Consider the following 19,213-nt stretch of genomic DNA (forward strand, 5'->3'; position numbering starts at 1 on the left):
TCACTCTGCTACTGTTAGCATGTGGCTTTCTTCTCGGCTGTTTTAGCTCCTTCCATCACATCTACATTTAGCCATGAAGAGGAAGAATAAGTAAAGAGAAGGACTTGCATTTTTTTTCCTCCTCTACAGGCATGACCAAGAAGTTACACGTATTACTTGTGTTCACATATTATTAGATAGAACACAGTCATATGGCTACATGCTCTAAGAGAGAAAGTAGAAAATACAGTTTTTATGGCAGGCAATGAGGGTGGGAAAGAGGCCATATATATATCCAGCTGAAAATTCAGTTGTTACGTAGTATGGAAAGAATGAACATTGGAGGCCAGTTGGCAGTCCCTGCCCCATGAAGATGAGTTTAATATGAATAGCGTAGCCTTACATGTTAGAAAGAGGGAGATACAGAATGCCCTAGACCAAACTCTTTCTTATGATCTCTTCTTTTTCATGTGGGCCAGAAGATTTGGCCAAGTACTTGTGTTGAAATGATTCCCCTAGGCTTTGAAGAGACTTCTTTGTCTGTTTCAAAGTTGGCAGTGTGTCAGTCTATCTTTTATGATGTGTCAGTTGGAATTTGTGTTTTTACTGGAAAAGTATATGCAACAGCTTCAAGGTTGATATCTGGGTTCTGAGTACTTTATCTGGGTAAAGTCTGGATGCATTTTCTTTATTTAAAATGTTTCTAGCTGAGTTGTATTCCAGTGTGTGTGTGTGTGTGTGTATTTATGTATACACCACATCTTCTTTATCCATTCATTTATTGATGGACACTTAGGTTGTTTCTGTATCTTGGCTATTGTAAATAATACTGCAGTGAACATAGGGGTACATATATCCTTTTGAATTAATGTTTTCATATTCTTTGGGTAAATACCTAGAAGAGGACTTGCTTGGTAGAATTCTTGGTATAGTTCTGTTTCCCATAGTGGCTGTACCAATTTATAATCCCACCAACAGTGTACGAGGGTTCCCTTTTCTCCACATCCTCTCCAACTCTTGTTATTTCTTGTATTTTTGATAATAGCCATTCTTAAAGATAAATTATTGCCGTTTGCAACAACATGGTTGGCTCTTGAGGATATTATGCTAAGTGAAATAAGTCAGATGGAAAAGGACAAAAATCATATGCTTTCACCTACATGTGGAATATAAAACAAAAAGGAAAGAAATGAACAAACAAAACAAAAACAAACTCATAAATACAGACAAAAGATTGGTGGTTACCAGATGGGGGAAGGGTGAAATGGATAAAAAAGGTTAAATATATGGTGCCTAATAGAAACCAGACTTTTGATGGTGAGAACACTATAGTGTATACAGAAATCAAATTGTAATGTTGTATACTTAAAACTAATCTGTTATTAATTAATGTTACCTCAATACAAACAAATCAGTAAAACACAGCCCTAGGGGGTATTTCTCAGAAAAAAATATCTTCTTATCAGAATGCTATTCTAATTTAGACCTAGCATTTATTATTCAAGATAGAAAGTTAAAAATTCCTATGCTTTGCATGCGTGCAAACTTTTCTGTGACAAAACAGCATTTATTTCTTAGAGAATTGATGATATCTAGGAGTCAAGAACTCATGTTTTAATCTCAATACTTTATAATGTGGCCTTGACTAAGCCAATGGATACCTTTACTTTTCTTAGTCAATAATATCTTAAAATAGAATTTAGAAGTAGTGTCTCTTATCATCTTATGTGTGTTTAGCCAACAATTATGAAGTCCTTTAAAAATGCAAGTGTCTTTTTTTCATTATTGGTTGCTTGAGATCACAGATAACGCCAACTTTCTTTAAGGATTTAGAGTTTTACTCACAACTAGCTAGAGCAACAAGAAAAATGAATGTGAAGGTAATGCTTAATATTTGCAACATGTCACTTTATGGTATTCTTCTAAAGGCTTTTTTGATAGGAAAAGATCATTAGAGCTCTTGAGATTAGAAAGCTAAAGTAATCTTGGTAGGCAGGATATTTGTTGTGATAACCTATGTCCTTTTCTGAGAATGTATTTTGGGAGACGTAGATTTCAACCTACATCCTTAATTATTTGAAGATCTTTGTGTCAGTATTACATTGCCAGGCAAGACTAATTTTAGCCAAGTTCACTAAAAGTATTCCCAACATTATCTTGAATAATTTCATTTGGCTCCTTTTCTTGGCATCGCCAAATTATATAGACTATAAAATGAACTGCTGTCTATGGAGGTGGTAAGTGGTTTTGTGATTCCTCTCTTGTTTGTGTGGGTGGGTTCTCTTCACTCTTTATCTCTTGCATCCTCAACCATCACGAATGTTTTGTTTTTCTCTTTTGCAGATGACACAGTTGGTGCTGCCTGGCATGGTAGAAAGGTGAGTCATGAGCTCACACACAAACACTAGAGACTAGAGCTCATGATTATTTATAGGGAGAATCCTTTCTTTGAAAAATTCACCGAAGTGACTAATGAACCTATCCTCCATGTCTTAGGGACAGAGTAATGTGCTGGGTGAGTCACACGGTGGTGCGTGAGTCATCTGGTTGAGGAGGCTTTTTCCACTTGATTCCCTTTTTATTTCCCTCTCTAGGGTTGTGGTGGTTCCTTTAGATCGGGATAAAAAGTCTGCCTGAGTCACCATCACTAACTCAATTGCCTGGTATTCTGAGGGGGTGGATAGAGTTCATGGGATATTCCCGGGAATACCTTCTTAAAGCTGTATGCTCTCAGAGCCAAAATCAATGGAGTTTTCATGAAGCAAGACCCCCATCCTCTGGTTTTTCCATTCTTAACTGGGAGCAATGATGAATGAGCCATTGGGGCTCATTTAAAGTGATTATAAAATGTTAAACCCACTCTTGGAGGAAAAGGCTATGTCCACTAGCCTCATTGTTCCATTTTAAATTGGATTCCACTAAATCACACTGGTTGTCTTCATTTTAATTGAGTAATGTGTTGTTGAGTTCTTACATTTGAAATAGCAGAAAGTGTAAAATTGTAATTAAGCTCCGTTCCTCCCTTGGAAAAGCCCAAGTGATGGCTAGGCCTTCAAAGAAAACCTGTTTTAAAAAAGGCTGGGCTCACATCTTGAGCTAGCTTGATGATCATTTGCTAAATTTAGGTCTCCACTGTCATCCTCTTCTGCAAAATAGCTTTGAGTTTAGAAGACATCCACAGGAATCACAGCTTTGAAAAGGGAAAATCCAAGGACCCTACTTCTGTGAAGAAACATCTGTGACAAGCCTCAGGCAGGGGTTCCCCCTAAGGTTTATTGAGTATGTATTATGTACCAAGTGTGCAAGAACTTGATACACGTTAACTCATTTAACTTAGGTAGTCTCCCAGCCTGATACAGAGGAGGTTACTGAGGTTAGAAATCTATTTTCTTTTGGCATCTACAGAGACCAGCTGAGAAACTACTTCTTAGCAAGGCTTTTGTTTGTAATTCCCTTTTATATGTAATTTTGTATACTTTAATTGCTTTATTTGAGTAAAATTTCCCTTTAAAACCTTCAAACTGCTTGTGTTGGTTGTCAGGGAGGGTGCCTTCATGGCTAGATATGAAAGGGACAGTGATCAAACCAGACCAGAACCCAGAAAACTGCAGAGAATTAGGGCAGACAGAATAGAACCCAGGAGGGATGAAATTTGAGCTATCATCTTAATCCTAGTTTTGACATCTGCAAGTGACACTATATTAATTCAGGATAGTAAGTCCATCCTTTAAATAAATACTTTAAACCACAGAGGTATTATAAAAGGAATTTTTAAGTGTGTTGGTAAAAACCAAATCAAAAGAGGTAATGGTTGTGAAACCATTTGCAGATCATAAACTACAGGATTCAAAGAGTCACAGTCTTTAAGTACTTTAACTGTAAACCGCACCCCGCCCCCGGCACCTCCCCCCGACCGTCCCCCGCTTGACATAAAAAGTGAGAGTCAAAGAAATTTGGTGCCACGAAGCTCCGTAACCAGTTAGTAAATGCACAAACAAAAGGAACAGGAACTTCACTACTCTATCTGTGGACCTGGCAGTCATGATCACAATTATAGCTGGAGCATGAGATAAAAACAAAGAATGCAAAGAAAAGGATGCATCCATTCAACAGGCATTCATTGAATAAAGTTTTTCATGGTGTATCCAGAAGATGCATTGGATTCTTGCCTTTAAGAAATCAAGTTGATTTTAAACTGAGGTTGAGAAATGATCTGGTGGAAAGCTGTCATAGGCTGCATTGAAACTGACATCGTGGGGGTGATGGTGGCACTGTGAAGAACTAATAAGAAATGTATGAATCAATACTTTTGGTTAGGAGAAGAAACAGCTGTGTTCGCTTGAATTAAAGTTACTAATTGTATCAGTTGAACTAGGCTAACTGCAGTAACAGACCACTCCCAAATCTCAGTGGCTTCATTCTATAAAGGTTGATTTTTCCTTCACATCACAGCCAACATGGATCAGTGGTCGGGGCTCTGCTCTACCCAGTCATTCAGGGTCCCAGGTTCCTTCTATTTGGGGCGTCAATTCTTACCCCCTTGGACCTTGCAGTTCTCCACTGAGTCCTCTGGATCCAGCTAGCGATGAGATAAGAGAAAATGGGATGACTTTAGGGGAGGTTGCATGTGCGAGGCCTGGAAGTGGTGTACATCACTTCTGCCCACATTCCATTGTCCAGAACTTAGAAGCTACAACTAGCTGCATGGGAGGCCAGAAATGTTGTCAGTTGGGTGCCCAAGAGGAAAGGAAAACTCCAGGTTAACAGATCATTTGCAAGGCCTTACACATTAGAAGCGATTTTATCATAGCCTGCCCTTTACACTGTCCCTTTACAATGTCATATTTCTTGTGGTTGGTTTCGTAGGATTCACATCTCCAATGAGTCACAGCAGAGTCCTTTACAGAGATCTTTTGTTGTTGCTGTTTTCCTCTTTCACTGATTCTGCTTCTGATGTTCCAAACCTTCTAGGACTATGGCCAAGGGCCACTGGCTATTGCTAAACAAGTATCGTAATCAAACTGAGGTATCGTTACTATAGAAGTAGAAAGTGCACAATTACATTATAGAGGAAACTTGCTCTTTCTACTTCCCTGGAATTATAAACATTGTGTACAGCTGGAGCCAGGAGGTGGTTGCCATAACAACCATGGAAAAGCTAAAAATAGCTTCTTTCATACTGTATTGCTTAAGGTGGAATTATGACATGTTATGGTGTTTTAGAGCAGGCAATTTTCTTTCATGTGGTATATGTTTGCAAACTTTCTTCAACAAAGCAATGTTTTTATAATGTACTTGGATTGCTAGTTCTAATTATATACCTGACCCCTGTGTTCCAGAATTCTTTGCTGACAGAACCCTTGTTTCAATATGTTTCTTAGTCTACTTGAGAGTCTGTTAGGAACTGTCTGTTCCAATTTCAGTATTATATTTAAGCTTAAAAAAAAAAGTAATGACCCTTCAATAGCTCACTTATGCACTCCCTGATAAGAAATAGAAATATGAAGAATTGTGATAGTCTTTCTCGCACAATCTCCCTTGCCTGCCATCAAACTCTACGTGCGGTTAGCTGTCCACATCAGGATTGACCCTGCGTTTCAGTTCTTCGTAGCAACGTTTACACCTCTCCACCTCTCCCCACCTGCAGTGTGGGGCAGTGACGAGGTTCCTGAGGAAGGCAAAAATCAGGGACTTATCTCAAAGGGACCTATCACTTCCTCTAAGAAAATAGGATTTTTCTGGAGCTGTGGACAGCGGTACTATAATAGTCTATTGGAATAGTGAGACTTTTTTTTAACTCCAGGTGACAATGAAGGAGAGCGTTATGATGGGGAATTTCACAGGTCTGAGGGAATTCTGGAGAGCAGAGCTATAGGAAGCTATAAAGGCAACATGCTGAGTTTTATAGGGTTGGGTGAGTTTAACGTTTGGCTTGTGAGAGGGCTACGAGTTGGAGAGAATATGTTTATATGAAAAGGTGCTTCCTTATCAGCAGTGGTGTTTTCTGCTCTGTTTTTGCAGCATTTTAGTTCTAGTAGATCCTCAATAATTTGTGCCACTGAGACTCCATCGTGTGGCTGTTAGCAAGTAAGCAATGTGATGAATTAAGAATGTTGTATCACAGAAAATATTACTTGACTTGTTTATTTGGATTATTTGTCATAACATACTGGAAATGTGAAGTATGAGCAATGATGCTTCTTAATGTACCTTCCAATCTTAGAATTGTTCCCCAAGTCCTTGGAAAATGAGAGATTACCAGAGTTTGGTTTAGTGTTTGTTTCTGTGTGTAATTAAGTGCAGCCCATTTTGTCTTTCTGCTTGGTATAACAGAGTTGTCATGAGTCTGGCTGTGCCATGGAAACTGGTTTGACGTCACTGATTCTGCTTAGATGAGGATTAAAGCCAGACAAAGTAGTCAATTCTAAAGACGAGTCCTTTGTACCCTGCATTCCCAAATGTTCATCCCCATCTCTGCCTAAAGAATAGGTCCTGTATACAGTACAAGGATTAAGGCAGCTATACCAGTGTGTTATTTATGATTCAGACAAAACTAAGTTGAATATTATTATCCTTGGCGAGAAAGGGAGAGAGAATTGTGCTGCTCTTGTGCGTGGGTATGGGAAGAAGGCTTTTGTCAGACAAATACGTGTGTTTGGTAGCACAGAGTTTTGTAGAAGGGGTGTTTACTGTCATTTTAGTACAGTTATAAATGCTTTCCTTTTATTTACTTAACGTCTGGTGCATTCTTGATTTATACTTTGTTGGTCTTATGTTTGTTTTAATGTATTTTAGAATGCAAATATTATGTTTTGAATAAAGCGCCCTCAAATTCTGACTTTGCTAATTCAAACTAACTCTACCTTCAAGGTAGAATATTTGAGACACAAAAATATCAGATGGCTCAACGAGTAAATAATTAAAGGAGCATATCTGAATAATTGTGACATATTTGATTATTGGTCTGTTATTTTTAAAAATGGGAAAGAAGTTTTTGTTATCTTTAAATGAATTTTCCTGTATCGAAATCATTGCTTTGGTGAGTGAAGTTTTAAGAGTCTGTTTTGGTGAAGGTCAAGTTCTAAATTTTAAAATGTATTTGATAATGTTAAACTTAAATTTTGGAAGACTGTAAAATTGTAATTCATTTGTGAGGAATGAAATTAATAAAAGGTAAGATTCGTGTCGAAGGGCACACATAACCACCCTGGCCAGTTTGAGGGTAATGAGTGGAGTACATAATCCAGCTGACAGAAACAGCAGGGGTAGCCCTCAGTAAACACATCACGCCCGTGACTGCTTCAGACTGGCTTCTGCATTTGTCTGAATAAGTGGGGACCTAGCGATTCCTGGTTATATGCAAACAGGTGAAAATAAACCACTACCTAAACCTACAAGGATGCTTGGGGCTCAGGAAAGTTGTGAGGGGTACAACTTGTCAGGATTTTGGGTTACTTCTCAGAAAGCTTATGGTGTTATATAAAATCCTGTAGCTCTCTTAGTTTCCACTTGGATTGGGTCTGCACTGAGCTCAGTGAAGGTCACCCATTCCAATATGTCATAAATATATTTCCCTTTCTCTCTTTTTTTTATATAGATTTGTCGAGATACATTTCACATACCATAAAATCCACCTGTTTGTAAAGTGTACAATTTGGTGGTTTCTAGTGTATTCACGAAGCTGTGCGGCCATCACCACAATCTAATTTTAGAGCATTTTCAACACCCAAAAAAGATAAATATTTTAAATTCGTACATTAATACTATATTAAAAGTCTCCAGTAACAAAACTGGAACTAGTCCATTTTGATCAAAGGAATTTCTCACAACTATAGATAAAGTGAAATTACTAGATATTTATTGCTCATTCACTAGTTTTTATCTTAGAGTGATTGGCTTCTAACTCCTGATAGACACTCTTCCTTTCTTACCTTAACATTTAAAAAGAAAAGGTTTTTCTGTCTTTGTGAGAGACACAAGCAAAAAACACAAGAATGATACATTGACTAAATTCCAACTTTCTTCAAAACGTTAATTTAACCTTTTTAAATTTGAGGTTTGATTTCCGTGACCAAAATGTTAATGGATTTTACTGATTAGGAAAGTATGTGTTACTAATAATGACTTAAATTAAAAAATGAAAACAAAAAATAACAACTTGTTTCCGGTGACACACTAAGCTGAGGATCCAGACTTCTGTTTGACGGTTGAAGTGGCATCTCGCCTAGAGGCTGGCAGATGGACTGGGTGACCTTTGGGGATTATTTCTTTTCAGGTTTATGTCTAAAATAACTTAGATACCGTTTAATCATGTTTCCCTTATTATTTTGCACAAAAAGGGCCTATATAGTCCTTTTTTTTAATATTGAAAAAAAAAATAGGCCTTGAGGGAAGTAAATTTAGATGAAAAATAATGAGAAACTAGGTTGAAGCAAGGAATCTGATCTGTGAAATCCACTAAGAGGTGGATGGGTCAGGTCGCAGTAGTCGAAGAAGTGGACCAAGCCCCATGAGAAGAATGGATTGAGGTGGAAGAGTTGATTTTTAATTCTGTTTAAAATTCCTAAAACTCTAATTTCACACTCTACCAAACCCACATATGCTTGCTACCTACTAGTATATTCACAGCATTGCTTTCCTCAAACTAATTTTCATTTATTTGTAGAATTAGTAATTCAGGGTAACTTTCTGACTTTTGACTTTCAGTAGTCTCTAAAAGTTACAGTAGAGATTGAGCTTTGTCTTTTGGCAAAAGAGTATGGTTTGATGCACTGTAGAGTTGCATAATGTTAAAGTCAGCTCTTCATTTAGCACCTGAATATCTACAACCCAGGGAAAGTAGGAGGGCAGGACATAATCTTCATTCATTGCCGGAAGGTTTTATTAAGCACCAGTTACATGCTCAAGACTGTGCTGCGTGTTTTGAGGAAAAGTGAGGACAGATGCTGTCCAGAAGCTTATGTTGAGGAAGGAAAAAAAATATATAGAATGATTAAATATATATAGAATGATTAAATACAGCAAGGTCGTATGTGATGATATGCCAAAATAAAAGCATGCAAGGAGTGTGAGAGTTAAAAGAGTGTGTTACTAAGGCTGAGAATTCTTGGTGCCGTGGCCAGAGAAGACCGCAGAGGGTAGACATCAACTCCAGGAACCTACAGATTTGATTCCATCGTGCCCCAGATTACTAAAACCAAGAAATGAGCTAATTGCACACCAGAGCTATTTTTAGTTGATTGAGTTATGCCTTATTCACTGACCAGACGCGTCACAGGCTGATGAAAGGCAAGGAGAGAGATGTGTTAGAGAAACAGCTGGGTCATTCTGTTTCAAGTCTACAGCTCCATCTGTAATTCACAAGCAATTGTGTATCTGATTTCATTCTGTTTACTTGGTATATTTTCTTTTTTAGGTCTAAAGGGGTAATTCTGAACATGTCCTCTGCCAGTGGCATGGCCCCAGTTCCACTGTTGACCATCTACTCCGCAACCAAGGTGCATAGTCCTTTAGTAAATAATGTCAAAATGAGAGCAAGGAATAATTTTCAATCTCAGAAATGAACATAGAACTTTCTCAAAGTTTTATTCTTGGCAGTTTTCAAATGGAATGAGAAGGAAAATACCCAACCCTAGTTTTAGGGCAACCAGAGCCTATTAGAACGATTGATGTAAACTTTACAAATGTGACACCAAGATAACAGATCCACAGATTTTTTTTTTTTTTTCTCCCAGTAGTTTATGGTGTTAAAATTGATATTTGTACTTTCCAGAGAGAGCCGGCCTAGGTCAGTTAGCTCGGTTGATCAGAACATGATGTTAATGATTCTGAGATGGGAGATTTGGTTTGTAAGTAAGTCACCTGCATACAGCATCAGTTCCAAGTCTGCAGAGCTGAGTAGGATTGCAGACAGCACATAAGTACACATAGTAGATGCAAGATAGACTGCGTGAGACTGTGAGTATTTTGCCACATTATTCAGAATTCACAGATATTTATTGTTACTTCTGGAGTAAGACAAGAATTTTCCAGACCTCTGTAAGATGTCATAATTTTATACAGCATCATCGTTCACCTCTTCACATTACTACTAGGACAATAATTTAGAATATATTTCTTACTGCCTGCAGGAAATAGCATCATCTTCATATACATCGTTGAAGCATGAGAGACATCTATGAAATGAAAATGACCACTGAGATGCTGAAATTAAATAAGCTTTTAGGGGAAAAGGAGCAAAATATAATACATGATAAGAATGTACAATATGTCAGGCACGGAAAAGAGCAAAATTCCTGCCTTTTTTTTTCATTTGGCTTTTTGTCCACTGGAAAAATATAAACTGTGGCTACCATCTTTTGAAAAAGCTTGGTACCACCCCCAACCCCTGCAACCCACTTGCTTTCTGTATCTCTGAAACGTAACAGTGGGCATGTTTAAAATGAACACCATGTTTCTTGGAGTGACCGGTGAACTCCAACTGCTTACCCGTTCTGCTCCATGGACATGAGACTAATTATTGGGACCCTCGTAGAGTCATTACTGATACTTTGCATTTCACATTTGCAGAGTGTGGTACATTATATTTTACAAATAGATTTAAAGTCGTGCTGTCGGAAGATGGGCTGTCAGGTCCATCTCTACATTTCTTGAATCCCAGAGCACCAAGAGGATGCTCGCTCTTTCCTTCTCTTTATTGACAACGAAATCCCCATAGAACAGAGTTGAATGGAATTTATATTGTGTTCCTGTTCGAATGGCACATGGGGAGGAGGAATACATCGTTTAATAAAACATTTCTTGGGGAGTAATTTTCTGAAAAAAGAAAAGAAGAACCTTTTCCAGTTAAATCAAAATTTGACCTGGGTATTTTATTTGGTAAGAGAATACTTAATTTAATGGCAGATTAAAAATGACTGGAGGTTTCGAAGCATGTTTTTTAAAGGTCTCTTCTGCATTTGTTGTAAAAAGAATGATTAGAAACTATAGTGTTAAATGGTTAGTTTATTATTTTTGTTTCCATGGCTACAAATCAAGCAGATTGATGTAAGTCGTGCATGTTTTCTCCTCATTCCCACCCCGTCGCAGGCTTTTGTAGATTTCTTCTCTCAGTGCCTCCATGAGGAATACAGGAGCAAGGGCATCTTTGTGCAGGTGAGTAGAGTTTGTTTCAGTTAAATATCCCTGTTGTTTTGTGGTTTCCCCAGCAACTGTTGCCATTTTGGCAACAAAAAAAAAATCACGTTCTCAAGTAAGTGAGCGTGATGTTAGTGCACTTTTAAAGACATGATTGTTTTTTAATGCACTTTAGATTTTAAAAAACTATTCCCTAGAGTTTTAAAGTAGGGATACCTAGAGTAGAAGTGAATGTAGTGTAAACAGTTGAAGCATAATTATTATAAGCTCTTATGGTTTTATTTTGAGAGAATTAGACTATCAATATCTCTTAGCTGATAGGTATGTAAGATGTGCCATGGCTGTTCCAAAGCCACTGTGTGCTAACTACAGATAGGGCAGAGAGCGGAACAGAAGAACTGACTTTTATGAGAGCAAGGATGGTGACATAACACCAGGATGATAAAGATAAGGTAGTGATTTTTAATTTTTTGAAAATTGTGGTAAAACATACATAACAGAAAAATTGTAGTAAAACATACATAACAGAAAACATCATTTAAATACATTCACATTGTTGTGCAACCACCACCACTATCCATCTCTGGAATTGTTTTCATCTTCCCAAACTGAAACTCTATCCATTAAATAGTAACTTCCCATGTCCCCTCCCCCAGCCCCTGACAACTTTCTGTGTCTGAATTTGACTACGCTAGGTACTTCATATGAATGGAATCATACAGTATTTGTCCTTTTGTGTTTGGCTTTTTTCACTTAGCATAATGATTTCAAGATTCATCCGGCTTGTAGCACGGGTCAGAATTTCCTTCCTTTTTAAGGCTGAATAATATTCCATCGTGTGAACATACATCACTTAGCGTTTCTCCATTCATCTGTTTTGGGTTGCTTCTGCCTCTCGGCTGCTGTAAATAATGCTGTGTGAACATGGGTGTACACTTATCTTTTTGAGACCCTGCTTTCAATTCTTTTGTGTATGTACCCAGAATTGGAATTGCTGGATCAGATGGTAATTCCTTTTTTGAGCGTGGAGTGGATAGGCTGACTGTTTTCCATAGTAGCATCCAATTTTATGTTCCCACTGGCAATGCACAAGGGTTCCAGTTGCTCCACATCCTCACCGATACTTATTATTTTCTGTTTTCTTATTTTTTTATTTTTGAATATTGCCATCCTAATGAGTCTGAAGCGGTATCTCCTTGTGGTTTTGATTTACATTTTCCTAATGATGAGTGATATTGAGAATCTTTTCAAGTGCTTATTGGCCATTCGTATATCTTAGACGAAATGTCTATTTCAAATCCTTTCCCCATTTTTTACTTAGGTCATTTGCTTGTTGAATTATAAGAGTCTTTATATATTCTGGATACTAACCTTTTATTAGATAATATGATTTGCAAATATTTTCTCCCATTCTGTGGGTCGCCCTTTCACTTATAGATAGTGTCTTTTGATGTACAAAAGTTTTTAATTTTGATGTAGTCCAATTTATCTATTTTTTCTTTATTAGCTTTTCAGTCATATCCAAGAAATATTGCTTCATCCAGTGTCATGAAGCTTTACACCTATGTTTTCTTTCAAGAGTTTTACAGTTTTAGCTTTTACATTTAGGCCTTTGTTCCATTTAGACTTAATTTTTATAGAGACCTTTGATTTTATTATGTAGCTAACAGATACAATGCTGTGAAAATACAATACAAAAATATAAGAAAGAGCAATTGTAGGAGTTTTTATGGGTATCTCAAATCAGCTCTTGTTCAACACAAAGAAATAATGGCTCACAGTATTTCCATGGTTAGCCACATTTTAAACAATGTCTTGGGAGAAGCTGCATTTCTTACCCCTTTTCTGCTCCTGCCCACGACCTGCCCCCACCTCTTCACAGACCCAGTGTTTGTTCTGGCTTTTATTATTGTGGGCTCGCTATTTCGCTTTTTGGACCCTAAAGCCCCCAAATGATCAGTCATCAAAATAATAGCTAATATTTGAGGGGATACTTTTTAGGCACAGTGCTAAGCACTTCATATGTATCCATTTATTTCATTGCATCTCATAACGATCTCATAAGATGGTGTGTGATCACCATCTTCTTCAAATTTATGGCAATTGGGGTTTAGAGAGGTTAAGCCACTTGCCCATGTTGAACCAGGACTCAAGTCCAAGTCTCTCTGGCACCACAGCCTTTGTTCTTAACCACTGCACTTCTTGCTCCAAACCCTTAGTACAGCAGTGAGCACTTCCAGGCTCCACCTGTGCTCAGGCCATTACAGAACCAGAAAGTGCTCAGCTGCTTAGTTCCATTTCCTTCCTTATATCTTTAGCCAAGAGGGGCCTAAGTGTTATCTAGATGTAGCTTCTAAACCTTTTCATTCCTTGAGTAGATACTGGTGCTAAATCACCCACAGCGAGAGGGGCCAGCAGTTAGAGGAAGAGTGGGGGCAGCCTTTCCTCATCTTCCAGGGTCAGCTTAGAGCCTGCTTCCTCTGACTCCCCACCTGAGTGTGGTCTTGCCCAAGGGACCCTTAGATGTGATAGCCCTTTGGTGTTATTTTGACTTGCGTCTTCTCATAAGTAGAGGGTATATTGGGGAGAACAGGGATTTTGAGAATCAGGAATTTTATACTAAACTACCACACTGCCCTTTTCCCCTTTCCTTGACACCAGTCATTTTAGTGCTAGTAGCTCAAAGCTGCTATGTAGAATGTGTTGTATTTCGCTAACAAGGAAACCAGTAAAGCATTTGTGTGGGCGGTAAGACATCGATGCCACACAATGCGCCATTTTCTCATTCTGTTGAACCTATTGTAATCAAGCTATTAATGTAATCACTTTTAAACACCTACCAAGACTAGGCAGGAATTTTAAAGGTTCATTAGCCGAATGACCAGAAATTGCAACTGTTGGCAATGACCAAAGGAAGTGTTAGGTTTCCTGAGCACAGACGAGTGAGTTCTAAAATTCTGTGAATATGTAAGACTGGCTCCTCTCTTACTCCATTGGCTTGTTTCTTCCAAAGATCTTTTCTTTTGATTTGCTGCCTCTTAATCTGGTGTGAGTAGAAGCTACTACAAAAACATATTAGCATTCGTTTCCTAAAATACTATACTTGGATTATTTTTATTTAGTTCATTATTCCCTAATAATGAATTATGAATTATGTAACTTCATCAATCATTGTCTTCCTTCATATGAATCCATTTAGAGTTTAAACTTAGAATGAATTTGGTGAAAAAAAAAAATTCAGATGTTGGTGAGGGAAAGTGCTGTTGTCATTTCTGTGTGAACACATCAGAATACTGAAGTCTCATGTCAGTTCTTACCAGAGGGACAAAAAAAATCTGGTCTAAGTGAAGCCTAGAGTTAAAAATGATTGGTTTCTCTTTGGTGGTGTTTTATGTCTACACATTTTTTGGACTAGGTGTCTTTGCCGGCCCATTTCCCCTTCTACTCCATCCCACATGCTGCCTCCTGGGAGATCTTGTTAAAATACAAGTCAGATAATGTTGCTTTCCTTCACAGTCTTCCAGTGTTTAGGATTGAATTTAAACTCCAGCCTCTCTTGCCACTCCATCATCCCACCCCGAGTTCCTGCCAGAGTGGATGTCGTGGTGTCCATTACACGCCCTGCCCTCTGCAGTGGCAGTGGCTGGCCCCTCTGTTGGCACTCCCTTTCCTGAACTCCTCTCCAAATCTACACATCTCCTCTCCACCCGTTCACATCCGAGCCTGTGACCCGCCTCCATCTTTCCAGGCTCAGGCCACACTTCCCGGCCCTGGGAAACCTTATTTCACCTTTCCTTCTGCTTTCGAATTTCTTATTAAGTACCCCGGCTTGATATTCTCTGGCCCTCCCACTTCCCCCCACTTCATTGTAGTCTTGAGAACTGGGCTTTTTGTCTTGTCCCTGTGTTGCTAATTCGGGGTACACTAGAGACCTGCCTTTTGCTTGGCATCACGGAGGACTCTGATTATGCTTGGCCGTGCTCTGCAGTACACAGACATCTGTTTTGAAGGCCTTTTAAGCTTCTTCTGTTGCTCCCATGTGCCCATGGTCTTGAATTTTCAACCTCTATCTCTAGAGGTCTGCCAGGCTAATACTATGTTGTCAAATTTCAGTTTCTTCTAATCTTTGGAAGGAAAGCTATCTTTTTAGGTCTACCTCCATGTAGAGTGTACATCAGGTTGCTCTTCTGAGAGAGGAAGAGAGTGTGTTTTTCAAATTGTAGGTTCTTTTATATTTAATTCCTTATTAGTATTTTTCTTTTGCTTTTCTCTTCCAACTTTCTCTCAAATTCTTTCCTATAATTTTGTAAGAGCATTTAAAATTTCCTTCATGAATTCAGATTTGCCATTATATGAGCATTTCCTGGAAATGCAAGTAAAGAGTAAGTAGCGACAACAAGTGATATAAATTCCCTGGAGGCGAATTTTAGGCCTGATGGACTCTGTTGATTTTTGAATGGAGGGTAAGTACATGCTCGTAAACCTTATCAAAAGTGTGCTCTGTTAGTGAGTACCATCTGTTCTCATTATCCCTATAATTAAAGCACAGTCAAAATTATCCTTAACTCTTTCAAAGGGCAAGATCATAAGTAATCTGACTAGCTAGTTGATGGGCCACAGTCCTGGGCTCCTTCTGTGTGCCCTGTGCTGATACACCAGTAATGCGGAGCATGTAAGAAATAGCTAACACTAAAATGACATCCTAAACTATACTTTTGGAACTTTTATTCTGTAAAGCTTTCATAAGCCTTCCTGTTTTTAAAAACTTTTTATTTGGAAATAATTTCAAATTTACAGAAAAGTTGTAAGAAAAAGAATAGTACACAGAGCACCCGAATAGCCTTTACTCAGAATCATTTATCGTTAATATTTTACTCTGTTTTACCATTGGAAAGTAAGTTGCGTACCTCATAGTTCTCTACCTCTAAATACCTTAGTATATATTTCCAAAGAATAAGGAGATTCTCTTATACAACCACACTACAGGTACCAACTTTAGAGGTAACATTGACACAATACTTTAGTTTTCCATTTGTGTTCCAATTTATAATCCCCATAATATTCTTTATAGCATTCTTTTATCCTCCAGTAAAGAATTCATTCTAGGACCAGGTGTTACATAGTTGTCCCATCTCTTTGGTTATCTTTAATCTGGAATATATCCATGGCCTTTGTCTTTTTATGACATTGTTATTTTTGAAGAGTACAGTACTCCTCTTTATACTTTTTATAATTGAACAGATCCTGAAATGGAAAATGAATACAAAATCTAAGGAAGAAAAGGTTTCCTCAAATGCCTCATAGAAGCTGCAGCCTCTGCCTAAAGAATATGCAGGCTACCCTGGTGAATTTAATGCTCATCGAAGGCAGATTTAGACACAATGTCTAGAATTCCATATTGTACAAATAGACTGGAGCCTAGTGTTTTCTAAAGCATAATTGTGCATCGTTTTGGTCACTTTAAAATTTAGGAAGGCATGGTTGGTACACAGGTGACTGCATGAAAGATGCTCTACCATGTGAAGTTACAAGGCTCGGTGTCTCATTTCGTGGGTATCCGCCTGACCCTGGGCATCTGTCTTTCCACTGCTCCATGGCATTGAGTTGTAGTGGCCTTTCTTTTGTGAGTCAGAGGCCCTGAATTGTTTTGTGAAGACCAGAGACCTAAGCAAGCTATTCCGGTGGAGGCGAATAAAGATACCAAGTTGTCTCCAGGATTTTTTTTTTTTTTTTTTTTTTAAATAATAGGCTTAGCAAGGCTAAAACATCAGCTTTGCGTTGTGGCTTAGTTAATTATTTTCAGTTTGGGATTCTAAATTTGAAGACCAGGACACTTGCCCACATCTATAGCTGTCAAGGGCCAGGTTGTTTCAAGCTGGCTATATTTATAATAGCAAATTGTTGAGCCTTAAGCAACTTTTAAAATTTGTTCTGCCCAAAATACTTCCTATAAAAATGTGTATCTTCCTGACCTGTTCCCTGTAATGTTTCTTTGAGTAAGCAGGAAAGATGGATTACTTACTGCTTATTGGGTTTTTAACTGTTTAAGGATGTACTTAGTTGACATTTTGACATATAAAGTATTTCTTTACTTTTACGTAGCTTGAAATACTCCTTTTAAAATTCTGGGCATGTAGCTAGACCTGTAAGTTTGCCTTTGTTTAGATAGACAAAACTTCAGAATACCTAAAATTTTATTTTAAACTCTTATGTTACATTGTCAACTTCCTGGTATAATTAGTTGTCTGGACCCTAGCAGTGGAAAGGGATCCCAGTGCTATTCTTCAGTGCTGTCCAAAACAGAGTGTTCCGTTGCTAATTCATTCAATAGCTCTTCTTTACGCTTCTACTAAGCGCTAGATACTGTTCTTTTTTTCCCCCTCCTATTTCATTTTCATTTAAATTATTTTCTCAATTACATTTGATACCCAACATTATTTTACATTTATTTCAGGTATACAGCACAGTGGTCAGACATCTACATAATTTACGAAGTGATCCCCCTGATCAGTCTAGTACTCACCTGTCACTATCCTTAGTTATTACAGTATTATTGACTATATTCCCTATGCTGTACTTTATATCCCCATGACTATTTTGTATGAAGAACTTATACAACTCAACACTAAAAAAATTCAAACAATCTAATTAAAAAATGGGCAGAGGACCTGACTAGACATTTCTCCAAGTGGACATAGGCATATGAAAAGATGCTCAAAATCACTAACCATCAGAGAAATGCAAATTAAAACCACAATGAGATATCACTTCACACCGGTCAGAATGACTATCATCAGTAGGTACTGTTCTATCTTCACAGAGCTTACATTTCTAACAATTAATACTGTCTAGTGATTGGATTTAGTTTTCTGCTTAGCCTTCCTCCTGTCGTTGCTTCACACATATCTTGATGTTTGAACCATACTGAATTACTTACAGTTCCCTAATACCACGCTCTCGTGTCATTTTCTTACCTCCTGCCGTTCCTAGTACCCCAAATGTTTTTTCCTTATCTGTTGACCTGGCAAACCCCTCCACTTCATTAAGACTCAGCTCAAAAGTTATTTCATCTTAAATCCTTTCCATCGTCTTCTACAACACATTAACCACCTCGATTTTAAACCATTGTGTAAATAAATAAATACCCTTTCCAGAATAAAATTTGCATTTCTTAGTTGGGAAAACATGACTTGGAATTCCTGGGTATGTGTCTCTTGTGTCCAACTCCAGAGCCAGAGCTCTTTAGACTGTCTGGATGGTTTAGCTGAATGATGAGTAAACTTGTGGCACCATCAAGTGGTTCAGCCAAGCAGTGCGACTTAATTCTTCTACAGTATCAAAATAATCCAATTTATGCCATTTATATAGAGGGGGGTGGGATTATAATAAAATTATGTAATTGAGAGGCATTAGACCATCTTTATCTTGAAAGAAGCAGCTCAAAACATAGTGTCCTTATCAGGCTTGTGATCTATAATGGGAAGTTTTTAATCTTTGCTTTTTTTATAACCAGGAAACCTGAAGCATTGTATGACATGGTTTGCTTATGTCCCTTCATTATTTGAGACGGAGTACATGCATATACTCTTTTGCTTTGTTGCTCCTCAGCTTTGCGAACAAACTTTCCTTGTGCATTGTGAGAGCCTCACTGAAATCTGCACTTCGTGTGTGTTAGTCTGAGATCTCTCTTTGGTTTGCACTTTTACATGTTGTGTCCTTGCGGCAAGATGGTTTTAAAATTAAAGACCTTTTTGATAAATTTTTTTTTGCTCATTGAGGGATAAGTGTATAGTGATAATTGCAGTAAACAAATTCTATAAAACCGAAAGTCACCTATTCAAAGTTGGCCCAGGTGTAGAGATACTTTGGGGATGTTGATTTAGTGTGGGTTTGTGGCTGCAGGGACTAAGAGACAGAGATGGCGAGTGGCAGTACTTAGGCCCTTGGGTTCTTGTTTCTTAGCAGGCAGGCCAAAGTTTGAGCTCACCTGTTGAGGAGGGTGTGTTATATTCCTTGACCCATTCTTGGGAGTGGGAAAAACACAGAACAAAGAAACAAAAAATGAAAGAGACATGGGACCCTCCTTCCAGCTCTCAGC

The 19,213-nt window shown here is 38.0% G+C and overlaps 1 protein-coding gene across 1 annotated transcript in view; it reads left to right on the forward strand.

The window, feature by feature from the left end:
* HSD17B12 (hydroxysteroid 17-beta dehydrogenase 12) overlaps positions 1-19,213 on the forward strand; it is a 133,016-nt gene that overhangs the window by 111,021 nt on the left and 2,782 nt on the right. Inside the window, exons 7-9 of the mRNA XM_006908049.3 lie at positions 2,323-2,357; positions 9,395-9,476; positions 11,068-11,133. Coding sequence (XP_006908111.1) covers positions 2,323-2,357; positions 9,395-9,476; positions 11,068-11,133 — 183 coding nt within the window. The remainder of the gene's footprint in view (positions 1-2,322; positions 2,358-9,394; positions 9,477-11,067; positions 11,134-19,213) is intronic.

Source organism: Pteropus alecto, unplaced genomic scaffold (assembly GCF_000325575.1).
Source record: "Pteropus alecto unplaced genomic scaffold, ASM32557v1 scaffold71, whole genome shotgun sequence".
NCBI classification, from domain to species: Eukaryota; Metazoa; Chordata; class Mammalia; order Chiroptera; family Pteropodidae; genus Pteropus; species Pteropus alecto.